The sequence below is a fragment of the Euprymna scolopes genome, chromosome 19 (assembly GCF_053919585.1).
Source record: "Euprymna scolopes isolate OS-2025 chromosome 19, ASM5391958v1, whole genome shotgun sequence".
Classification (NCBI taxonomy): domain Eukaryota; kingdom Metazoa; phylum Mollusca; class Cephalopoda; order Sepiida; family Sepiolidae; genus Euprymna; species Euprymna scolopes.
The window spans coordinates 22795486-22823264 of NC_136500.1; the positions used below are offsets into that span (position 1 = coordinate 22795486).

Consider the following 27779-nt stretch of genomic DNA (forward strand, 5'->3'; position numbering starts at 1 on the left):
TGTGCACCGATTTGCAGACCAAGTAACTGTACTTGATCTTCCATAAGCTGGCAGACCTCGAAATGTTATCACAAATGAACATAGGGAAAGCGTGCAAGAGCGTGTGGAGCAGCATCCTAAAACATTGATTCGATAACGTTCCGCACAACTTTGAATATGTCAAACCTCACTATGCAATATTCTGCACAGTTTAAAATTCTTACCTCATAAAGTGCAGCTTGTTCGACACTTGAAGCCTGGAGATTTTCAAACAAGGACTCAATATGTAGTTCAAATGCAAGAAATTGTCCGAAATGACCCCAATTTTCTGCAAAAGTTGATTATGCCAAATGAAGCCCATTTTCATTTGAATGGGTTCGTTAACAAACACAATTACAGATTTTAGAGCTCTGAAAATCCAAGGTCAATGTATCAAAAGTAGTTGCATTCCATAAAGTGCATGTATGTTATACAGTAACAGAGGAGAAGATTATTGGACCTTATTTTTTTGAAGATCAAGACGAAAATGCTGTCACTGTAATTGGAAAGAGATACCGGACTATGATTATAGACTTCCTGCGCCCATAAATTCAAAATAGGTCTTGATTATTGTTCCAAGATGGGGTAACGGCACATACGGCGAAAGACCCCATGGTGCTTCTCAAGCAATGCTGTGATGACAACATTATCTTTCGTCAAATGGCCACCACATTCCCCAGACTGGACTCTCTCTGACTTTTTCTCGTGGAGATATTTTAAAGGAAGAGTCTATGTTAACAAACCCTAAACCTTGCAAGAATTGAAGGAAAACATCAAGAACGAAATAAGAGAATTTAAATCACAATCCAGAGATTCTGAAATCTGTCATGAATAATGTTTTAAAAAGAGCACAAATGTGCAAAGCTGAAAATGGGCAACATTTAAAAGACATTATTTTTCATAAATTAAGATTGTTTAAATTTTCCAATTTTTAAAAAATTCCCAATGTCTTAGTCAGATTGTGCTAAAAATACAGAAAGATATCTTTAAAAATAAAGAATATATATGTTCAAAACCCTTCAGTGACTTTTTGGACACCCTGTATTAGCAAAAAACAAAACAAAATATAAAAACAGTGAACCATTGTTTTTGCCATCCTGGTAGATGACAAATTCTTGATAAACACACACACACACACACACACACACACACACACACACACACACACACACACACATATATATGTAAGGTTGGCAACTAAGTTCTCGCCCTTTTTTAAATCTACATTTTTAAAAGTAAAATAAGAACTAATAACTATTTAACCAATGATGTATTTTAGATGATTTGAAAATAAACAAATTGAAATAACTTGAATACATTTTCGAAACACAATATTAAAAAAAAAACCGGCAAGAACTTAGTCTCCAACCTAGTATATATATATATATATATATATATATATATATATATATATATATTGCTACAAACACCTTTTTTGAAGTCTTGATTTTGCTTACACAGTATGTTAATGCTCAATTATGAAATATGATAATTTTGTAGCTTACTTTTTAAGTCAACTCTTTTTGGCTTAAAACTTATTCGTATATGAAAATTTACTGGATTACACGAACTCGGTATATTACATGCAAGTCTATATATATATATATATATATATATATATATATATATATATATATATATATATATATATATATATTGATGGTTATGTGTATCGGCGTTTTGACTAATGCACACTTTTTAAAAGCTCGAATTTGACTCTACATATGTACCCCAAGTCATCTGACATTCACAAAAATGCACGGAACAATTGTTATGGCATATTAAAATACTTACATAGTTTCTGCTTTATCGCTATCATCATTCACTTTATAACTCTCGCCGATTTTTGCGTACTTGTTTTGTGCATTAGAAACGTCTATCCCATCTTTGGTCTTCATATCATCCTTCTTACCGTTACAATCACCGCAGATGCCACTGAAACCCTCAGTGGCGTTTTTGAGCGTGACAATAACGCGATGACTGCCGTCAAACCAGAGATGGAATCCCCAATTCGTGCAGATGCTCACCCAGCCGGACGCGTAAGTCGCATCGAAAATACTGGAATCATTAATAGGTAGAGACACCACTTCGGAGTTGACCTGTCCGGTTGAAAAATAAAAAAAAAAAATTAAAAAGCTTCGTTAGAAAATAAATATGTACCACTTTGGTGTAAATGTTATGTTGTTGTCTCTTTGCCATTTTTAATTTCTGTGTGTCTGTTTCTTCTACCCAGGCTTTGATACAAAAAGATCGTGGGGTCTGCGTTTGTTCCAGGTACGCATTAACATCAACTACGACGTTTTATTCATTTTGTTTATAACGGGAAAATTTAATTTTATAACTTAGCAATTTTTAAACTACAAAAGTGAAAGAGTAGTGAGAGTGACGTGGCTTGCTCAGTTTAATTTTGCTGGGATATACTGGTTAATGCATGCTTGCAAATTAAAGGCGGTCCGATTTACATAGCCAGCAACGCACTGGCAATTGAATTCTTAAATAACATTGCTTCATGTGATGTAGGGCAAACTATCCTTCTTGACCAGGTGGGGGGATACAGATTTTACACTATAACCAAACATAATACAACAGACAGGAAACAATTTAATACAGACTTTATAATCCGTCTGCTCAAACACTGATCAGCATCTCAAATACAAGGAAGTTTTAAATAAAGAGGAACCTTGGAGGAACCCAGGTCTATAGGAGAATTGCATTTTTCTACTTCATTATTAATAATATAATTAATCAAAGTCTCTGGATAACCATTACGAATGAAAATGTATTTGACTGTGTTCAATTTATGTTCAAGTTTGTTGGAAAAACAAATTCTAAGGGCTCTATACACTAATGTCTGAATAAGCCCTATTTTCCTGGAAATAGGTACAAATGAGCGCCAATTCAAATAAAGACCGGTAAATGTTCATTTGCGATAGAGTGTAGTAAGAAAAGAACTCTTACTACGTTCAATCAAAGCATCCAGAAAAGGTACGCAACCGTCATTCTCTTTCACCATAGTAAATGATAACACTGTGCGCAGAAAATTGAGATTGTCAAAAAAATATTTTTGCTTCACTCTCAGATATAAAGGCTGCAAAAGTGTCATCGATTTATCTAAAATATATTGATGGCTTCAATACATTACTAAACAATACAGATTCATAGAAACACACGAACATATCCGCTAATGCAGGACACAGGGGGCTTCCCATCTGAATCCCGTAAATCTCTTTTTACATAACGTTATCAAAGCTGGGTTCTACTGATTATCAATGTAAGTTCAACAAATATGTTCCTGGGGAAAGGTTGGGGAGATAGATTGCCATTAATAGAGTTAATCAACACCAATACCAATGTTCTTTTTTTTGTAGCGTGACATTGATAAATAGGTTGGAAACGTGAAATGAACACATGAAATTCTTCACAGCACAAGGTTGCAACTTATGTAAATATTCAGCCAACCTGAATGAATCGGTAATGAAATATTTAGTGCATAGAGCATAAACTGGTTCTATAATGATCAATAGCCACTGGGCTAGGGAGCATTGGGCAGACCCTGCCACAGACAAAATAAGTATAAGCGGGATATATTCCTTATGTATTTTAGGAAGGTCATAATGTCTAGGCCTCAGTAAACCAGAAGGCCTTATTTTGTCAAACATCACTTTGGAAAAATTATCTTTTCTTATAAAAGTATAAAATCCGCTTCTGGATTTTAGTTCCATTCTTATAAGTGTTGTCGCACGTTTCATCAGAATCGATGCGAAAAAACTTATCTGGGTCATTCAAAATAGCTACCATTTTCTGGACATAATCTACAAGATTTTGGAATCAGTCTCGATTATTTCACGTAGGCCCTCCCTCTGTCGACAGAAGGAATTTATTAAATTATTGGACTTGCTCGGGTATACATCTTAATCGTTCCCATACCCCCTCTAACTTATTTGTACATATATTTTATATAATTGTATATACATTATTTACATGAAATATAACTATTATTTATGATAACATTGAATCTGATGACCAATTTGCATTCTAGACCAGCCTAAGAACAGCATATCCTTTCACATGGATTGTTCATTTCTCCATTTCATAAACTCTTTCCACTAACTTTTATGCATATATTATTAGTTTCAATGTATGCTAGTATCAGCGAAATCATAGCCTCACTATAACAAGTGATTTGCTAAAATCTTTCCTCCCATGAAAAGAATGAATTCTTTGAAATACTGCGTATTAATAAATTCTTAATAGTTTTTCCTGATTATCCTGTCGAACGATAAATTCTTGTAAATTATAATTTACAGTCTTAAATTGTGTTCTTATATATATAAATATACATTTGTAAATAATTGAATTCATTCAAAAACGTATCGCAAAAAGAAAAAAAAATAACATCTAAGTAAATCGTGATATATCCAAACAGTCGTGCGAGATGGACGAGCAGGTTAATAGTTTAGGCTCATTACCGTGGGGTCCCGATTTCGAATCTCGCTAGATTTAGCCACTCTGATGAGTCGTAGAACACGTGTCAGTGGATAATTATATTTTAAAAACAATATATATGCTGCTCCCCATATGGGGGGTACCAAATTGGTTAAAGGGAAAATTATATCCAACTTGCATTTAGGTAAAAATGCACTTTCGTAAATAATTGAATTCACCAAAAACGTATCGCAAAAACAAAAACAAATAACATCTATCTACACACACACACATACACACGCACACACACACACACACACACACACATATATATATATATATATATATATATATATATATATTGCTTATTACGTTATCCTCGTATTTGGCATTTATAAGCGTTTAATTAGCTTTAATTTTCGTGAAAATTCCCGGTGGTCTAGAAGTAAGATCCTAGCAGAGGGACTCAAGGTTGACTTTGTGATTGGGTTTAAATCTCCCGACCAGTAGTAATTATCACTTTCCACACTGATGATTGAGAAAGCATGAAACACTAAAAACAATTATTAACATTTATACTTATACATTTGAAAAACAATTATTAACATTTATACTTATAATTATATATATATGTAAGTGTGTGAGTATGTGTATGTGTTTCTTTTTTACTTTTTACTGTTAATAAACAGGGATACTGTGAGAATGATAGGCACTGTATAAAATAAGAGACGTAATGAAACAGCATGGAGTGAAAGAGGGTCTATAGATATAGATATATTACCAATAAATATTTGATCTATACAAACAATTTCGCTATATATTTGCAAAACTTGTTTTAATCTGACGCAAATCACATTTTATCGGTAAATAGGCCATGTACTATTGAACACTACTATATAAACATTGTAAGGATCCTTGTAATTTTTATCATGTGGATAAAAACCTTATCTGGATTTCTACACACACACAAACACACACACACATACATATAGATCATTATTTTTAGGGGGTACAAAACTAAAAAAAAATTATTTCGTATAAAGGTCTTGGAGACTGTTCACGTCCGTTTAAGGAGATCTTCTCTCTGTAAGCAAAGGGATTGTCTTTTGTTGCCTGAACGTGATTAGTCTCTAAAGCGTTCCCTCTCCATTGTATAATTATCATAACAATAGATTTATTTTAGTCGTTCCCTCATTTTTCCACCAATAGTTGGGTTTAATTTTAGTCATTCCTCGGTTTGAATTCATTTCCTTATACAAAAAGAAGCTCACGATTCGGCTTTGAAACATGAGGGCGAAACTCGATCAGCTTACTCTATTCCCTTGTTTATTTTTTTTTTTAACCCCCATTAAATGTTTTCCCTCCGTCCTTCTTTTTACCATAGATTAAAAAATACTCAGTTTTCCTTTTTTGATAACTATAATATATATATATATATATATATATATATATATATATATATATATATATATATATATATATATATATATATATATAGTTTCAGTAATATTGTTTTATATCAAAACACATCATGCTTCATTTTTGGTTATCGGATATTACTGTAAAATGTAGTAAATGTTAAAGTTAAGTTTTATTATGCATTATATATAGGTATAAATAAAACTAATCTAGCAAAGAGTCCATCTTTGGCAAAGGAAACTTATCAAGGTAGATAAATCTCAACATTGTTAAGAGGAGCAATTAAATATATTGCATTAAAGATAAGGAATAGATGTCACATAACTTTATTATATAATCAGATCAACAAGGAAAGAGTAAAATAGAAAAACTTCTTTAGTTCGTGGCATTTCGGAGCTAAATGCCTCTTATCAGAAACAAAGAAGAGACAGTATTATGCAAAAAATACAATATAAATAAGAGCTGTTCTAAGAACAGAGATTGACGTTACATAAAATTATATTTCTCCCTAAAAATCCTTTAATAATTATACTCCCAGTAAATCTAATGACTCAATCTACCACTCTTAATTTAAATAGATCACTACCTCTCCGTAATACTAACTTTTCAACCAAACTTGATCTTATTTCACATGTAAAAACTTATAGCAATATCGCATCTCGCCTTACCATATTAAGAAACCCATATCGGCCCACATATATTCTTTTAAAAGTATTACTAAAATAATAATAATAATAACTGCATGCTTAGTACTTTAGTAAGAAACCTTAAGTCTAATAAAATATATTTCTCCTTAAAATAATTGACTTAAAAATAATTTTTATTGCCCTGGTTCTAGATTCTTTCAAATTTGCATCTCAAAGATAACTTTAATAATATGCTTCTTTAAAAATAAAAGTAATAATATAATAAACTCCAAGAATGAAATCGTTTTTCATTACAAACACAGTAGAACATTTAAATATGCCAACTTCTTTGTGCCAACAGATACGCTTCCTCCATCTCGTTTATCTTAATAACCTATTTATGTATGTATTAATTTTCTTTTTATTAATTAATTTTATTATTTGTTACTTTTTCCTTTAGATTGATATTTGTAATATGTAAAAATATAAAAAATATTTTTCTGTCCTATTCACGTACTACTTACTTATAAACTACCCTTCTATTTTTACATTATAATTTTTCTTTTTATATATAATATTTTATTCTATTATTGTTAATTTTTTCTTTCCTATTCACGCATGCTTAATTCTTTCTTTTTAGTTACATTAATGCTCGTTATTCTTGTATTTAATATATTCTGAGATATATTCATTCATATCCATTCTAAATGTTCTTAAGCCAGCTTTTATCTATATTGTATATTGTGTATGATATTGGCTTTTATCCTTGTCTGATGGGAAGGTTTTGCTTTGAAATCACATGGCTTTAAATGTTTTTCTCTCTTATTCTTTCTTTATTGATATTATAAAGTCATATATAACTTTTCTTATCTCTTATTTAATATATATATATATATATATATATATATATATATATATATATATATATATATATATATATAAACCAAACGTCTGGTTTGTTCAAAATCGATAAACTAGAAAGTGATACGCCCGTTTTCCGTGAAATTTTATAAGAGTGACTGTTTATTATCTAACTGTGTTTTTAAATATTAAAAAGTAAAAAATATTAACATATTAAAAAATAAACTTTTATTCGTCGAGAATACTTTCGATTTTCGCCGAGCCGATTACCATATATATATATATATATATATATATATATATATATATATATATATATATATATATATATATATATCACTTATTCTTTACAGTACACACTTTTTTAAAGCAGTTTTACGTTTGTTCGCTGTTTTTTGCCAATTTCTTGAAGTTTAACATCGTTTATATTTTATATTTACACATTTCGCTTATTCTTTCCTTTAGCCCCCCTCCCTTTACACACACCTCAAAACAACCGGGCAACATTCTGCGTGACTATTCGGTTTTTACTTTCGGTACCTTTTTCATTCCATAACCACGCTTTGACGACTCTAATCGATAAGTGAAAAAAAAGAACATCCTCTATTTTTTGACATTTAAATTCATTTCCCACTTTTTTAATTTAAAACAAATTGCTCGCCTACGGTGCGTTCTGAGTTGAAACATAATAGTCAACGAACCTGAACAAAACCATCTTCGTCGTCAAAACATAATTGCCAGAGCACACGGTGTTTTTTTTTACAGTTGTTTCTATATAAGAAAGTATGAACTTTTTTTCATTATTGAAACTATAAATACTAAAATGAAATAAACATATTTCCACTTTTCAAGGTAGGTATTTTTTTTTATTTTTGATCATTTGCATTCGTATTTTTTCCGGTTTGTTTTTTTTTTTTTCATTAGTCTGAGTCTGTTACGACGCTGCTCGGCTGACACCGATAATTGCCGTTTTGCCATGTTTGATGGGAATTCACGAGAACTAGGATCAAATTATGCAAGTGTACCCAATTATTACCATATTAAACAAACTTTGGTACTCATGCAGAGAGTGATCCGGACGTAACTCAGAACACACACGTTTTTCCCCGGAACATGGCGTCAACAGCCGCAGTAAGCCGAGCGACAGCGTCGCTGAGGAAATAAGCCCAGTGTCGCCGATGAAGAACAACAAAGAAATAAAGCATAAGTAAAATTGCCCCCCCCCACCGATAAAACTTATTTTAACAAACTGGAAAGTACACTTTTTTTTTCGGAGTTATTTTTATTTAAGTAAAATGATTGCTTTTTCTTTATTAAAACCGTGGTATTCAATAGCGTTGTGCTTAAAACTAACAACTTATTAAAAAAAAGGTAATTTTTACTTTTGGTCCACCCCCACAATTTTTAACATGGGTAGGTAGCGGTTGTTTATTCTGAAAACCGTTTTTAACATGGGGAGGACGGGGATATTTATTCCAAAAGCCGGTTTTTACATGGAGAGGTTAGGGGTGTTTATTCTGAAAGCCATTCTTAACATGGGAAGATTGAGGATGTTTATTCCTAATGCCATTCTTACCATGGGGACATTGTCGATTTTTATTCCAAAAGCCGTTCTTATTATTGGGAGGTTGGTGGTGTTTATTCACGGTCAAATATATTCGGTGGGTTTCTTGCACTGTTTTGTATAGATTTTTTTAGTTTTTTACTTATTTTCCCAAACTTAAAATATTCAACAGAGTCCACGACCATTTGTCTGTTTCAAATACATCGATAAACACTGTGTGCTTTTCCGAGATGATTAAACCTTTTACATTAAATAAAAATACTAAAAAATTATCCACTTATGTAGAAACGTAACTAACCTTACCTTTGCTGTCATTTATTTGTTTTTGGACAACTTTTCGAATTTGTGTATAATAACCCTCCCTCACCAAAATATTTATTGAAAAGTAACATTTTCGATTACAAAAAACACAAAACAAATTAAAAAAAAAACACTCGATTAACCGGTTCAACATTTTAGCAACGTTCGGCTTAATCCAATGACTGCTGGAAACCCCTAAGAATCCAGGTCAGATTCAGCAAGAACACCGTTTTTTTTTCATTTTCGTATTTTTTAAACACTTTTAGAATGGATTGCTGTACTAAGAATATAAGAAACATGTATTTTCTCTTTTTTTTAGATTTTTCCATTACACCAAATTGAGCCACAGCAACGCGTGGCAGGGTACAGCTATATATATATATATATATATATATATATATATATATATATATATATATATATATATAATATTTTCACGAAATCAAGACAACGAAATATAAAATGAGAACATCAAGGAAATTAAAAATAGTGAAGAAGCATATAATAGCAATAGTGCTATTAAGAATTAGAAAAAACGCAAAAACATGTCTGGTTTAATCCACCTTTCAGTTAACATATACAAAATGATATCCCTAAATAATTTTACAAAATAATTGATAGATACTTCCCTTCAGAAAATAGATTAAGTAAAATAATTAATAAGAATACAGTTAAGCCAAGAACCAAGTCGAGTTGATGATAATGATAAGCATAGAACAAAAATAATCAAAATAATAAAAGGAACACGACTGTAATAGGTAATTGGGTTAGAGAACTTTGTAGGAATAAAATAGATTTGAATTAATAAATATAAACCAAGTAAATCAAAAAGATGTAATCTATGTTTATTTGATTCATACCATATAGTGAATTCCAAAGAGGAAATTTTAAACAAGAAGTTAGATGTTGTACAAAGCTGTCTTCATGGAAATAAATTCATATCATCACGCCTAAAACCTGATTAAAATAGCATTTGTAATAATAATAAAAACTAGGGAGTGAAATGTTAGTATGGTAAGAGAATGTTAAATTTAATACGAAGATTTTATAAATAAATTAATAGATCATCAAATTAACATATAAAAACTGAACTAATTATAACCTAAATAAGGGAAATAGAAATATATTTAAATTTAATAATCGTTATTAGCAATCAACTAACACCTGTGTAATTTCAATAAGGCAAGAGGAAATAAAAAATCGAACATTAAGTAGCTGTGAGATATGGAGGTGAACAGATTATGATCGATTATAATAGATTAAATCAAAATATAAAGTTGAAACAAACTAAAGAAGAAATTGAACCTACATTGATATAAAGAGGAAAAGGTTAGTGCTATAAGTTTAAAATCAAGCAAAGGCGATTAATAAATACTAAAGGCAAAATATTAAAGTAAGAATACATGTAATTTCGATAAATGATAAATAGATAAGTTTTGGAAAAAGAGAGCAATCTCCCTTACATTGTAAAGATATTAGGAAGAATATGGATAGTAAGGTGTAAAAATAAAAATATAATACTTAGATAATGATAAAACTTAATAAGTTAAATTTAAAACTTAAGTTATTGATATAAAAAGTAAAGGGGGAAATTTATTGTAATGAATATTATTTAAATCAACCTTTTAATTATAATTTTTTCTTAAGAAATAACGTTGGAAAAACACATCAACTTGTAGATCGTAACATGTAAATAAAATTTATACGAAACTCTAGCGGATTGAGAAAAGAATAGTTAAACATATGAATAGAAACTAGAATTTGAAAATTTAGATAAGTATTTCGGAAATTATTCAATAAAATAAGGAAATTGGAAAAAATAATTATAAAAACTTTTTAAAAATATTAAAAGATTAATTGAATATAAAAATGGAATTATTGAAGTTTCATATAAAAAATAAGAACTACGAAAGTGGATTAAATAACCAATTCGAAGAAAATCGAAAAAGTATAAAACAAAACAAAACAAAAATAAAATATAAAAATTGATATAGGTTATTCCAAATGCTTTATTTCTTAAAATAGGGACTATGAATGTATTCATATATGTATAACAAATGTATTCATATATGTATAACAAATGTATTTCGTCGTCTGAAGAGTAGTTATTTTGGAATATTTTTAAATGATATAATATTTGAATTTATCCAAATTGTTACGAAAAAATTGTAACGCATAAGGAAATACACCATATGATGTTCTCATTTTATATTTGGTTTCCTTGATTTAGCGAAAATATTATATGCTTACGAAAACTGATAACCATAAAGCTTAATTAATTGAGTAAATTAATTTTGACTTTGATTTTATTGGTATATGAACATTACCGGAATTTTAATATATTAACAATTTTGGTTTAAAAATATTAATAGGGTATATATAGGCGTGTGTGCGGGCGTGTGTGTGTGTGTGTGTGTGCGCGCGTGTGTGTGTGTGCTAATACCTTACCATAACTTTATGACCGGACAAAAGTCGAACGGTGGCATTTTCAAACTTGACATCGACCATTCGCGTATATGTGCCCGCGGTGGTACCGCGATATTCATTTTTCACTTCGACGATAAAGGTAGGATTTACACGGGTTTTCTTGTATTTATTCGTGGCGAGGATATATTTGCACGAGCCCATGAAGTGGATCATCTGACCATCGAACGTCTTATAATGAGGATCTCCAGAAACACTGCAAGTGCATTCTCGGGTCACTGTAAAATATATAAAGAAATTAAGTTAAAAATAACAAAAGAGCTTTAAGTCAATATGGGATTCATTGGGAACGGTAAACATCGGCGATGACGACTATGTTTCCATCCTCTATGATGTCAGCAGAGTGCGTGCGTGATACTATAGGGTGCCTCATTTCATGCAATGTAGCCCACAACACTTCATAGACCGACAGACTTATGTCAAAGTTTATGTAGTTTTAAGTAATTTTAATAAATTTTCGTTACTTATTTGAGATCGTTGGATCATTCTTCTTTTCTAGAAAGAAGTATCTCACTCTTGGTGCAATCTACTACTTGTATAAAAGTCAAATTTGCCCTAAGGTAAAATGCCGTTGCCACATCTTGTGATGTGCAGCTCAGAGCATCTGTCCATACTTTGATAAAGTACAAAACAGACTTCGAAATTTAGTGGGAGACGGATTATTATTATTGTTGTTGTTGTTGTTATTATTATTATTATTATTATTATTATTATTATTATTATTATTATTATTATTATCGGCTCACAAGGAGCTTTCACATAGGTCATAAAGGATCTCTCCTTAAAAACAGCCTGTGGTGTTCTCTGGAAGCTGAATGACAAGAAGTCTCCTCAGTTTTCTCGTGCTCTCTCCACCTCTTCTGATAACATCTGTAAATTAATTTGCACTATCGCAACAGTCACTTACCATCGATTTCTCGCTAGCAGCGGCAATTGGTCTCCACGTAGATTTGAGTGGCAAGGCCCCAGTTCTCTTCGCATTTGTCCAGCGGAGGTCTGGTTAATGTTCTTTCGGTTTTTCCATCATTCTTGACCCTTCTCGGCTATTTGGCATCATTCTCTTTTTTGGGGAGGGCCGTGATTAGATAATTGGAAGAGATAGAGGAAGCGATAGAGAACTTATAGATATGCATCTTCAATGTTCTTGGTTCCATGTAACGCTTCTTCATGTGTTTGGTAGATCTTTTTTTTCTTTATCTTTTTTGCGATCGCACGGGCATTCGCTGCTATTTTTATTGAAATAAAAGTTGTAACGATTTATTTTTTAATTATTTTTGGGAAGAGAGCGTCTTTTCGGTGCTCAATATCCGGAGAATAGTTTCTTCACTTTGTAGCTCTCCTGCCGAAATATCTGGTGGAGAGGGTATCACATACTTCTTTTTTTGGGACGATTACATTCACATGTTTTCATCCGTTTTATTTTTTATTTTTGTTTTGGAGTATCCACGTTGCCCATGATGAAACTGATTAGTATAAAGGTGTATTTCAAACGGAACTTCGTGTCAACCCAGGCAACACTGGATACCCATGCTAGTAATATATATTTCCGTACAAACTGCTTTCACAATGGACAAAATCAGAGTGAATACGCATAAAAGTATGCTTCTCTATACGTAAACTACAATCGTGGAAGAAATTATACTGGCTACTGAATCATTGACGCGTGATCAACAAAAATACTTAATACAGTTTAGTAAACATTCGTTTAAAACAAAGAAAGGTAGAATCTGTTTTAATATGTATATTTTAAGAATTTCTTAAGAAAGAAGCGTTTTGATTTCTTGCATCATATTTTTTGCTAATTGTTTTTAGGCGTTTAATCTCTACCCAGCGTAATAATTAGTACTAAGTTAAATCATATGTAACGCATCGTGTAACGCGAAAACAAGTTACCCTAATTAGATTTATACAGTATTTCATTGACTGCAAATGTTATCGAAATGACAGCACCAAATCGCCGAGGCTTTGAGGTTCGTTTATTTTTCTCTCTATTATAAAGTATACATATTTAATACCACAAAGCACTCGTTATAGAAGCAGTTATCTCAAGCAGAACCTCTCTCTCTTTGTAACGGAGTGCAGACGCGCGTATGCAAATTCTGGGCCATGCCCGAAGTGACGTCACGGTAGAGAAAAAGTTAATAAAGAGAACGTGTGCACGGACAGACGACGACGTTCAAGAGGTCTGAGGTCAGAGACAAAGAGCACGGTCATGTTTTATTCGGGAAGTACACGAAAATAAATGTCTTTGTTAAAACGGGAAAAAGTGACTCGAGTTATTACTTGTTTTCTTTCCCTTGCGACGTACGTTGCTACAACATGTTGGGTCTTTCAGCTATTATGCTAATATCACAATAAACCTGTGCATTTTGCAAATCTCACGAATATATCAGATGATGGTATTATATAACATGTCAAGAGATATGTGGATTCTAAGCGAAATCACTTGTTTATAATAAATTTATACAAGCATGGGTGCGTGCACGGTATTGAAACGAATGAAATTTAAAATTCCTTTTTAGTTTATCTATATTCATAAAACTAACAAAAATATCATAGCGGAGGTCGCATACGTTTGCTAGTGTACCGCAGTCATCACTCAATTCCACGCAAGGAGAAGATAATCCCCAGGAGAGTGGTATCATGAAGAGCAGATATATATACTACACAATCCGTTTCTTATATGGTTTATGAGTTCGCATGAGTTTGTTAAATTTTAAATGATTTTAATTGGTTGAAAAATATTAACACTTTCCTGTGAAAACCTTTGGAAGCGAAGAGGAGAGCATATCCTAACGAAACGGAGAAAGAAAGGTGTTGGCTATTTAAGTCAGTCGTATTTTGGTATTCATTCGAATCTCATCTTGATTTCACTACAATCTTTCTAAACAAGAAATTTTAGTTTTATAGCAATTTGGTTCGATTAATTATATAGTGACAAAACCATACACACTGTGATCAGCTTAATAATACGGCATAATCATACTGACACAACGATTCTCGTTAGATCACCGAAGTTAAGCAACGTTGAGCATGGTCATTTCCAGAGTGGTGAACATTTGAGAATATCAGGCGCTGTATGTAGGATGACGTCGACATTTCTACGTAATAACTGCAAAAATACTAACGTCATCTTCCCCGAATCAGATATACATGGGGCTGAGGACGACTTGTGAATATATTTTCATGAAACTTCCTCCGAGGGAAGAGGCTAGTTCAACCCGATTAGGATGAATTCCGCTTCGGTTCAGCTTTCGGATATCAGCTTAATACAAGAGTCGTTTTAAAAGTGAGGCCTCCCAGTTTTTTACTCAAAAACTAAAACGTTGAAAAACTATAAAGACAGGAGTAGTACCATTAAAACGAGCGACCTTTTGTGTTCCAGAATGTGTTTTTGACATAGTAACCACCATTCTCAATGAACTTCGCCAGCCTATTTTGACGTCTTTGTCGTAAAAGTCCGAAGCACGTTTTTCACTTAAATCTTTGCCACCACTCTGAAATCAACGAACTCACCCCCTAACTGTGATAACATAAACTGCATCGGCTTCGTAAACGTTCAACAGGCGCCAGTGAATGTTGACAAGTTCAACATTTTTTTGCATTGAGGAATTCAATGTCGTATCTCTGCTTCTGATGCACGTCCATAACAGGGTTGCTTTCTTAGAGTCTAACACCGTCAATATCTGCAAAAAATGGATGAAATTTTCAGGTGATGAATGTATAAGTTCAATCATTATAATAATGCAATTTGTAATGCTTTCTAATTCATTCGGGTGTGATAAAAAAGGGAGACATTGCTTTTGGAACATCGCTCGCACAAATGTTTTTTGCTGGAAGTCAAACTAAAATGTTTCTTATAAATTATTTTCATCTGTTGTCGTACAATAACCCAGGACTTGATAACAATGGGAATTATCCTGTCTAATCATTCGTAATTGATACTAATTATATCTTTATTATTATCAAGCTGCCATTGTTCGAAACTGACAAATTGTTTATTTAATAATGAGTCATCACCCACGTTAACCTGCTTCAAAAGAACACATTTTTACGCTACTTACATGATACCGGGAACAGATGTTCGTAGTTGGATTTACTGCTTTTTTTTTTTTTTTTTAATTTTTTTTACTAACGAGTCACAGTTTGTTATAACCCGGGCTCCACTCGAGGATAATTATTAAATATAGAGTGTTTTTTTTTTTTTAGAGGAAGCGAATTTAAATTAAAATAAATCACAGAGAAATATTTTTATTATGACAAATATGTGGTTTATTCCATTTATTGTAAGCAGTTATAATTTAAATACAATTTCGAGCGTATGTTCATACGGCTGGCGAATATATATTATCTAGTAATCACATTTTCCTAAAATGTACGCACTAAATAAGGCTGTATTTTAGCAATTACGCGTCGGATGTTAATTTCAATTTATATGTAATAGATACCGAAAATGTAACAGATTACCGAAAATAATAATTTACATTTCTATGTAACAGGTATAGATAGGGTATGGCATAAAGGTTTACTTCATAAGATCTCTAGCTATGGTATAGCTGGAAATGTCTTCTCAATTATTAAATCATTTCTTTCTGATAGGTTCTTAAGAGTAGTAGTTGAGGGGCAAAAATCAGAAGCTCACAGTATTAATGCTGGTGTCCCTCAGGGGTCTATCCTGGGCCCAACTCTTTTCCTGATCTACATTAATGATCTTCCAAATCACATCCTTACATCATTCGTAGACATTTATGCTGACGACACTACCATTTATGGTAGCACATCTAAGACAGTAAACGACTAAGTTCTCTCCAATTCTCTCTCCTCTGATCATGAGCACGTAGTACAATGGGGAAAGAGATGGCTTGTTACTTTTAATGCATCTAAAACCAAGCTTCTCTCAACATTATGATCCACATCTGACATCAATTGAAATGAATGGCTCTCGTCTTCAGGAGGCCTCAAGCTTTGACAAGCTTCTGGGCTTGACCTTTACTCCTGATCTTAAATGGAACACGTACATCAAATCTGTTGCCTAGGCCGCTGGAAAAATAGTGGGATCTTTCTATCGATCCGGTAAATATCTCACTGCTGATGCTATTCTCTATCTATATAAGAGCCAGGTACGTCCAAGGATGGAATATTGTTGCCACATCTGGGCAGGAGCTGCTAGAAAGGACTTGTCCTGCCTTGATAGAGTTCAAAATAGACTTCGTAGCCTCGTAGGAGATATACTTTTCTCTTCCTTGCAACCTCTATCTCACAGAAGAGATGTTGCGAGTTTGTCTCTGATGTATCGTTATTTTCATGGAAGGTGTTCAACTGAGCTTCAATCTATGGTCCCCTCTCGCCAAACTTTCACAAGAAACACTCGTCTAGCTGTACACACTGTCAATAATTCCCCCACTCTTTATCTGTGCCTAAACCTAAACGTAGATTCCATGAACAAAGCTTCTTTCTTACAACTGCACGCCTGTGGAATTGTCTTCCGTTTTCCTGCTTTCCGGCTGACTACAATATGGTTGTGTTCAAGTCTAACGTAAATAAGTTCTTGATGAGCCGTTCTATATAAGTTATCAAATTTACCAAATTTTCATTACTAATGATTACTATATTGTCCAATGTCTACTGTACACTCTTTAACCCTTATCCTTGAGTGGCCTCTTGCCCTTGATAAGTGGTGATGCCTATGTAAAAAAAAATATAAAAAAATAAGACAGCGAAAATATTTGTGTAAAATTATATGTGACAGACTATCGAAAACGTAAATTTAAATTTATATTTGACAAATCACCTCGAACGTTAATTTCAATTTATATGTTACAGATCACCGAAAATGTCATGTTTTATTTATAAGTATCACCGAAAAAATGTTAATTTCTATTTATATGTAACAGATCATCGAAAAAATGTTAATTTCTATTTATATGTAACAAATCATCGAAAAATGTCAATTGTGATTTATATGTAACAAACCATCGAAAAATGTTAATTTTAATTTATATATAACAGATCACCGAAAACGTCATTTTTTTTATTTATAAGTAGCAGATCACTGAAAAATGTTAAATTTAATTTATACGTAACAGATCATCGAAAATGTCAATTGTAATTTATATGTAACAGATCACCTAAAATATTAATTTAAAATTATATGTTAAAGATCACCGAAAATGGTAATTTATATTTATATGTAACAGATTACCGAAAATGTTAATTTAAATTTATATGTGATAAATCACCGAAAATGTTAATTTAAATTTATATGTGATCAATCGCAAAAAATGTTAATTTAAATTTATATGTAACATATCACCGAAAAATGTTAAATTTAAATTTAAACTGACTAGCAAAAATGCTGATTGAAACATTTAGGTTACAGACAACGAAATACTAATTTACATTTATACGTGACTGGCCACTGGAAATTCTATTTCAAACCAAAGCGTGATGAACATATTAACGGACTGAACCTCGTACAGAGCCACATAGACACATATGAAATTAATCGTTTCGTATTTCTCAAGGCAGTAAGTGCATGTAATTTCAGTCCATTCAATTTATTTAAAATTCCAGCATACATTCTACGAATGACCGATCTGAAAACTTGAAACGCATTTTTACTACCCCTCTCGGCTAATTTGAATGAATAAAAAGATCAAATCATTCGTCCTACAACTTTATTGAATGTCAATATAAATCCACTTGTTGACGTGCGCGATTATCATACGCTTTTTCAAATATTGATTCTATGTTATCATCGACCAGATTAAAATTATTTCATGCAATTTGAGATACCGGATCACCCTCAAATAAGTATACATTAGGTTAGTTTTACATTTGTTGGATCTTGATTTATATAAGGTTCCCATTTATTTGACTTCTCCACATAGACCGAGTTAGACGCATGATTGGGTTTTATGTGGTCATGAATCCAGCTCTCTCAAAAAGGGTACTCTTGGTTGAACAAAAAAAATAGCTTTGATCTAGTAGGATTTTTTCTTCATTAACCGAGAACAAAATAGATAAGTCTAGTATCAGAACAGATTCTACACTTTTATCATTGCCAAAAAGCCAATGAAGGTTAGGTATGTGTATATGCTTGTATATTTGACTGCATATGATTCATATGGGATTCACTCTTGAACTAATTAACCGATCATTATGAATTTTGAAACACGTCTGATTGACATTAGTGTCGATAATGTGGCATATATTTAGTCTAATTTAATTTCATGCAAGGGGTAAAAGCAGGGTTTTAAGCCTTTTGTAAAAATTAAGATCCTCCCGATTTTAGTCAAATTTTAATAATAGCATTTAACAATCATAAATCAATATTTCACAGATACCAATTAAGCGAGATTACCTAAATTTCGATTTCTTCTTAAGACTACTTAAGCCTTAGAGCTTAGGCATTTACTAGCATAAAAAATATGTATTGTCTTTTGACCAAAATTGAAAAAAGAACACTAAACACATGGTTGAGTAGCATTATACGTCGATTTTTTTTTATTCGTAAACGAAAATTAAAAAGGTCAAAAACCGTTCTATTCTGTGAATTAATTTTACCTATGTTGGGACTGTTATTCAGATTATTTTACCTGTGTTGGGACGGTTATTCTCCTCATTTCTTTATAAAAAGAATACCACAGAACGTTTTGAATACTACGATTTTGTTGGAAAGAAGTCATACCATCAAGAAGTCTCACTAGATGGAGTCCACTTACTTGATCATTAGTTGTTATGGTTACAAAGGCCAATTAACGGAATTACTGTGGTTGTTTGCTTAAAATGAAAAATAGTAACTAATTTCGGAGATGAGTTAAACGCTCTGGTTAATTAAATTAATCAATAATAAGCGAAATGATCGATTTCATGACTATTTTTTATATTCTGGTCACCAATCCAAGGGTTGCAACACCTTCTTTAAGTTATCTCTTTTTACTTATGGAAGGGGAGATGACGGTGATTCAAGTTCGAATTCAATAAGTTCCCCAAATTTATTTTCACTCAGGATGTTTGCAAACTTCACATGGTCTCTCTCGTAATCTTTCTAGAAAGAATTCCGTATAGAAAAGTATCGTGGAAATCAATGCCAATAATATAATCTATGGATTCATACAATATGATATGATGATCTTATCAATAGGATATTTTTATATAATAATAATAATAATAATAATAATAATAATAATAATAATAATTGTGTTAATTCCCCCCACCACCCAAAGTGTCGATATCAACTGGCGAGGAATTCCAATAAGAATGAAAGGACTGAGGAGAGAAAGCACTAAGTAGTTTCCCCAGATTTCCAGTACTCTCCATCCCTTTCGTAACCATTACAGATGTATTATTGTCGCCGCTGCTTTCGTAACCATTACAGCTGTGTTATTGTTGCATTGATTTCTCGTTGGCGGCGATCATTGGTCTTCACTGGAAGTTAAGTGGCAACAAGCCTCCCTAAGGCCCCAGTCTTCTTTGCACTCGTCCAGCGGAGGTCTGTCTCGTACTTCCTATTCTTGGTATTTTCATCCTCCTTGATCCTTCTAATTTTGGTGTCAGTTTTTGAAAAAAAAAGTTCCAGTTTTTGGATTCCACATGCTGCTCCTTTGTGTTTTACATCTGTAGAATCTTCTGCCCAGTTTGTGTCAAGGGTTTTCCTTAATATTAGTAACAACAACAGGTATTTTACTTCTTGTTAACTAGTATGACACCTGGTTGTGTTGCTTGGATGGATTTATCCGTTTGTATATGCATGTCACATAGGAGTTTATGACTTTCATTTTCAAATACTGCTGTCGTTTTTTGTCTGGATGTTCAAGATTCAGTTGTCTGCATAGTTGTACTGCCTTCCCCCACTTGATCATGTCGATTCTTATATTCTTTTTGGGTTAATTTGCTGCATTCGCTTATGTGGTCTATTGTTTCGTCTCTTTGTCTGCAGAGCGTGCAGTTGCTGTTTTCTTGTGTCTTGATGATTCTTACTTTTATGTATCCGCTCTAATTTTGTTATCTTGTGCGATTGTTATTAGAGATCCAGTTTATCTGCCAAAGTTACCTTTTTGTAGCCATGTCCAAATGTTTTCGTTAGTCTCATCTTTTGTCATCCTTATGAATTGTCCATGTAGTTGTTTCTCTTCTCATTTTCTTTTCTCTCCTTATCCCTTGTTTCTTCTGTTTCTGTTTTGTGTGTTTTTTCAATGTCTTTTGCTGCAGTAATAATTCTTTCAGTGTTCTGCATTATGTATTCTTCTAATTCTTTTCCTGTGTCATTTACGCAGTCCTCTATACTAACCAGCCCTCGTCCACAGTCTTTTCTTTTCACACAAAGTCGGTCGGTATCATCTTTTGGATGTAGTGCATTGTGCATCGTCATGAGTTTCCTAAGCTGAACAAGATGCCTCATTTTTTCTTTGGTTCATCCTATAAATGGTCTAGAGTATCTTACTAGTGACACTGCCCATGTGTTTATATTTTTAATTAGATTTCTACTATATAGTTTCGTTTTAAAGAGTTTTCTTATTCTTCTGAGGTATTCCTTTCCAATTTTCTCTCTCATTTCTGTTGTTTTGACAGTGTCTGCTTCCAGAACACCAAAATATTTGTAGCTATCATGTTCACCTAGCGCCCTCATTTCCGTTGGGTTGGAGAGTATCATACTTTCCATTGCTTTCAATTTTCCCATTTTCAAGACCAGGAGCGCACACTTTTTTATGCCGAATTCCATTCGGATATCCTGACCGAAGATTCTGATTGTATTTATTAGTGCCTCTAATTCTTTTTTAGGTTTTGCAAATAACTTCAAGTCGTCCATGTACATTAGGTGGTTCATTATATCATATGTATTAGTAGACTTGTACTCGGTTTGGCATTTTCTTAGTATGTTGTTAAGAGGCATCATGGCTATAATGGATATTAGTGGTGATAAGGAATCACCTTTGAAGATACCTCTTTGTATTTTAATCTCCATTATGTATTGTCGATCAAGCCTCCATGTTTTCATTGCATTTCTTGTTAAATTTATAATCCTGCTTGGTATTTTGTATATTCTCAGACATTCAATTATCCATGTTTGCAGGATTCTATCATATGCTTTCTTGTAGTCTATCCACACCATGGCCAAGTTCTTTTTTCTTTATTTTGCCTCCTTCAGAAACCTTTGGTCCATGTATAACAGATAATGTGTCCCTTTTTCCCTTTTTAAATAACAAACAATGGTGAATCTAGTTCCTAAACAATATGGGTTAACTTTAATCACGTTATTATTGAAAATGTAATCATACGAAAAGCTGAAATAATAATGTTATTATTCTGAAAGCCATTCTTTCCATGGGGAAGGTGTTTAGTGACAAATCTGTGCTTCAGCCTTACAATATAAGAAAAAAGATATAAAACATAAATTTAATCTGAAAAAACTATTTAAAAATTTCGCGATAGTATCGCGCTCTGCCATCATATGCATCCGAGATCAGTATTTACTTTAAAATTTGGTGCTTATGCATTTTTGTTACCGCGCTATTTGTAATTAGTGTTTTCAGGTTAAATTCAACTCTCACGTTATTTTTTTTATTCAATCGTAAGATGGAAGAATATTTACGAAAGACTGTGCCCTGCGAATGTAAAAATAATTACCTAAAATTGTACTTTATATTGTTCAACGCATTTACTCTTTTTTGGTAAATAGGAAGAATCTTTTCACCCTCGAAAAATCCTTTAAAATTACCACTTTTAAATGTATTCGGAGGTGCTGAAAACGAAAATAATGTAAAAAAAAAAAAAAAAAAATCCGGCATACGAGTAGATTCCAAAATCTAAATAAATGTTAGTTTCTAAAAAGTAGGGGATCACTTTTCTATAATAATATAACACGAAATGAACACCCACTTTATAGCCACATTTATTTTTCGAGGTGCGTAGGGGTCAACGTACACTAAACACAATTTAACGTACAATGAGCACATACTTTTTTTTGGGGGGGTTGGTGCACGTCAAATCGATTATTAATGTCTGGTAGCCTCCCCTAAGAAAAAGGTGGGTGTACAGTTTACGTGCAATTGTGTTCATTGGTCGCTGCTCTTCCCCCCAAAAAGTTAGCCATGAAGTGGGTGGTCATTGTACGTTAAATTATTATATACAAATGATCCCCTAGTTGTTTAAAACTAAGATTTTTAAATATGTTTGAAAGTACTTGTTTGCAGGAATTTTAAACTTTATTTTTTTATATACAAGTTTATTTATTTAGTTTTTTTTATATACAAAAACAGGCAAACTCATAAATCTAAAACAAAATTAAACGAAATATTATCCCAAGCGTCCGTCTATTAAAAACGAATTACCAAAGTAAAAAGTAAATTCATAGTATTTGTTAACCACATCTGAACATGCGAAATAATAACGCGAACTAATTTTAGCCATTTATTCGTTGTGAAGCAATTATGATATAAACAAACTTGTAAACTAAAAAATCGAATCGACAACGCGTAAACAAAATGAGACGAAATGTTTTTCTATAGCGTCGCTAATAACCGTTTAGTAAAAACGAATTACTGTCTCATTATCTTTATTAAATAAAAGAAAATATAATTAATAATGATTTGTTACTGTAACTTTATTACTAAAATAAAATATAAATAATAATGTCATTGTACATGAAATCAAATTAAGCAGCACGGAAAATATGCAACTCCAATTTTTGTAAAATAACACGGCAAATGAGCAATACACCAAGTAATTTGTTCCCTACTGGTGTTATTAAGATGTTAACGAAAATAGTTCTGGTAATAATTTTAATGAAGTGAGAATCATATATGTTTTTTTAGGGATTCCGAAGTTTGTAATCGGAGTATTTAATATGTACTGATTCTTCGAAGCCATGTTTGTGGTAATCTCTGGAGTGTTCGTTTTTGAATGATGTTTCGTTCATTCGGGACTGTCCGAATATATAGATTTCAACAAATGAGATTTTGAGATATAGGAAGAGGGAGCTCATTTTTTTTTGCGTAGCGGAAAGCTTTAAGAATAGGCGAAGTGTATGTAATCACTAGTCAGTTAATGACTGAGTCGACCCAGGAAAGTAGAAAAGTATATAAATTCATGCGGTGTAGAATGGGGCCGTAAGAGTTCATATGGAATAGGGGATAAAATTCGAGCTACTTCCTTTGTAGCTTATAACGATGATGAAGATGGCGCTTCTATGAATAAATGTAATGTTTTAATATTAAAGAATAATGTGTCTGTAATAGAGTTCTAGAGTTATACAAGGTAATGACTAATAGCGTAAACATAATAAATTTTATGTGCCATCTCTTACTGTAAACATACGGTATTTTAGTCCAGAGGGGAAAAACTGCGCCTATTTTATTATATACAAGAAGATTACACTTATTTAAAAAAATGCAGAGAATACATTTATGATGTACGTACCTGTTACAGAACGGTGTCATATTCTAAAAATGAAGTAAATTGATCAAGTTTTTTTTTATTATTTAAGAAAATCAAATTATGATTAGCCGGAGGGAACATGCGGTAAATCACAGTTTTTACGATGCATTAAAATTCAAGTGCGGACAACTCGATTCGACTAACGAGATTTATCTATTTCTCCATAAGTAAGAGATCATCAGCGGCTATTAAAAATACTTAATTGCTACAAATCGTCAAGTTTGATTTTCTTAAATAATAATTAAAAATTACTTGATCGTGGTTTTTGTTCCGTGACCAATAAGATAAATCACCAAAGTTAAGCAACGTTAAACCTAGTCAGTACCAGATGGGCGACCATTTTGGAATACCAGGTGCTGTATGTAGGAGGGCGTCAACACCTCCCTGCAAGAGTGCAAAAGCCTAACGTCGTCATCTTCTCTGACGGGAGATATGCATGCAACTGGGGGTCGCTTGTGAATTTCATCCTTCCATGAAACTTCCGCCTAGGGTGCGTGTCGCTTCAATACGGTAAATACGTACACCGTAAAGATTGGTTTATTTTTTAAATAGTAATTTTAAATATGCATCGAAAAATCAACCAGACACAGTGTATTACTTCCAAACAGGATACATACACGACAAAGACATATACAGTGGAACCCCGGGATACGGCATTAACAATTAGTAACAAAATAGAGTACAGTATATAATACACATGTATATTATCAAATAATATTATAAATAATAGCGTAAGGCGGGGAAAATACCGTAACCAGGGGTCGAAAACATCGTATTCCACATCGTAACCTGAAAAAGAAAACGTATCCTGGGGCCACCGTATTCCAGGGTTCTACTGTACGACACCCCCCCCAAAAAAAAAAAACATTAAGTTGCCGCTTTAGCTTCTTATTCAAAAGGAAAAAAAATATTTATATCTTACGCTTCCCATATATTTTTTTCAATATATGATTTGTTACGTCAATTCATGATCGTTGTAATTCTTGGCGCATGTGCTCCGATGTTGAGATCGAAAGAAATTCGCTGATGCTCGACGGAAAGATGACAAAAATTGAGTTGATTTGAATTAGCGTAAGCTTCCATTTTGTCAGAATAGATTACTGAGATTTCAACGATTTCTCGTGGAAAAATTGACCGAAATGTCACTCGCCCCCACCTCCTTCTTTGGATGTTAGAGTTAGGCGTTAGAGTTAAAGGTCAGGATGAGGATTTTAGATTATATGAAATTGATTAGAGAAAGTGTTTCTTCCTGCTCTAATCGCGGAAAATGTAACACAAAAATGCCTGCGCAGCCCCGTCGGCATTCACAGGTAGGAGCCCCTCACGTAATTCACAATAAACTGCCTCCTTCTCAAAGAGGAAAAGTGAAGGCGTGGATGGTGGACCTCCTATGATTACACAGGACCAGCGATATACAGCAGTTAACACGGAAAAGTCCCTTTAAGAAATGGCACGAACTCCGTTGATTTTGGTGTCGAGGGAAAAATCCCCGAGCCGAGCTCATAAGTAAGTTACTCGTCATTTTTTTTTGAAACAGTGTATAAAAATAACGGGTGAACGAATAGTATCGGTTCTCTATTATAATGAGCTGTAATAGTATAACGGACCGCGAGCACGCGTAAGCAAATGTATACGACATGCGAAATGATGTCACCGCAAGGATAAAGAAAAAGAGTATAAAAAAGAATGTGTATTATATTCGGGAACACGTTCGAGATTCCGTTTGAGACGTGGATGACGTTCGAGAGAACAGAGGTCAGGAAGAAGGAGTACGATCACCTGAGAGAAGGCGATCACGTTTTATTTGGGGAAAGTACCCGGAAATAAACAACATTGTTACAAAAGAAAAAAAGTGAGTTGAGTTATCACTTGACTTCTGTTTGTTGCGACGTACTCTGCTACAACGTGTGGGACCCGTGTATAACGTGGGTAACGTTACAATAGAAGGTTTATTTGACTCCTACAATGAATTAACTAATGACAACAGGCGAGAATGAAGTTTACATAGCAATATCTTTTATTTGCTCTTTCAGGAAAAGGAATTAAAACATTAATCTTTATGAAAAACATTGGTAATCCCTAATACTTTTTGCATCGCAAACAAGTCATATTGCTATTGAAGCGTTAAGGGGTACTGTGATAAGAGACAGATTATTTAGGGGGGGGCAACCTGGGTGGGGAACTGGTCGGAAAGATGTTTGTTTGTTCAATTTATATTTAAACTAGGTGGCTGCCCGGCATTACTCGGTCGTGAAATACGTTTAAATATGATATTTTGATATTTGCAGGTTTCGTATTTATTATTATATTATATTTGATCCAGTACATAGTGATGGTTTAAAAGCTAAAAAAAAAAAAAAAATGATTCGTGCGCCATCACCAAGAATCGGAACCAAAACGTTCAACTTATGGTTTATTATTTTCCTTTAATGTTAATACCTGACCTATGAAGACATGTTTTCTGCAAGGTTAAAAATTAAAACATGAACCAATAGCTATTACGTTATGCATGCATATTCGTAATGCCGTCGTTCGACCTACACCTGGCAAATACCATTTTTAAAAATGTTCACACATTTGCACCGATTTTCCCCGGCTAAAACACAAATATAAAGTTTCCCATGGATTCGAATACCCTATATATGACGTTTCATCTGTAGACCAAAAACTGACAGAGGAATTTGGTACGCAAAATTCTTTAAACAAATATATATACGAATATATATATAAATATATATAGAAAGAAGTTTGTGTTTACTCTAATCTTTTACGCAAATATTATGCAAGTATAAATCATGTAAAAATATCTGCATGAATATAATTACACGTGATAGTTAATTAAAGATAATCATCCCATAAGAAAATCGAAAAATCTAATAGGGAATTTATTGAAATGAATGTTTAAAAGAATACGCAAATTATCTAGATCTTTTGCTAGTGAATGCAATGCAACGACCCATACATATATAAAAATTTGCAATTTCTTTTTAAATAAATAGAAAGAAAGGATTTTAATATGAATATCAATACAATATATATATATATATATATATATATATATATATATATATATATATATATATATATATATACTAGCGTTTCAATCCGGCGTTGCCCGGGTGTTTTGGAGGTGTATGTTGAGCAAAAAAAAAAAAAAAAATAGAAAGCGGTCAATTTTTTTAAAAATTTCACTCCTATTATGACCCCTTAACATTTATTGTTTTGGGCTCTAATCAAGTTATTAAGTTGGATCTATGTCCAAGGAACCTATATCTAAATTTTCAAGTGTTTAGACCCAAAATTGTCGGAGGAGTTTGGTAGAGTTCTCAAAGGTTAAATCGTTGAACTTTGACCCCTTAACAGCCAAATTTTTGTCGGAAAACAGATCATAAAGATTTTCCCAAACCTCAGTACCCTGTATATCAAATTTTGAGTCTGTTGACTTTAAATTGACAGAGTTATTGCGCAGGGAAATGTACACAGACACACACACACAGACACGTTCACACACACACATACACACACATATATATATTTCTATATATATATATATATATATATATATATATATATATATATATATATATAGGAGTATAGATTTCTGCAATCAGGGAAAAAGGAACAGAGAAAGAATAAAACGGGTG

The 27779-nt window shown here is 32.6% G+C and overlaps 1 protein-coding gene across 1 annotated transcript in view; it reads right to left on the reverse strand.

The window, feature by feature from the left end:
* Positions 1-27779, reverse strand: part of LOC145303488 (zonadhesin-like) — a 181563-nt gene that overhangs the window by 118403 nt on the left and 35381 nt on the right. The window contains exons 3-4 of the mRNA XM_080144907.1: positions 11662-11915; positions 1813-2117 (exon numbers count right to left, since the gene is read on the reverse strand). Of these exons, the coding sequence (XP_080001033.1) occupies positions 1813-2117; positions 11662-11915 (559 nt within the window). The remainder of the gene's footprint in view (positions 1-1812; positions 2118-11661; positions 11916-27779) is intronic.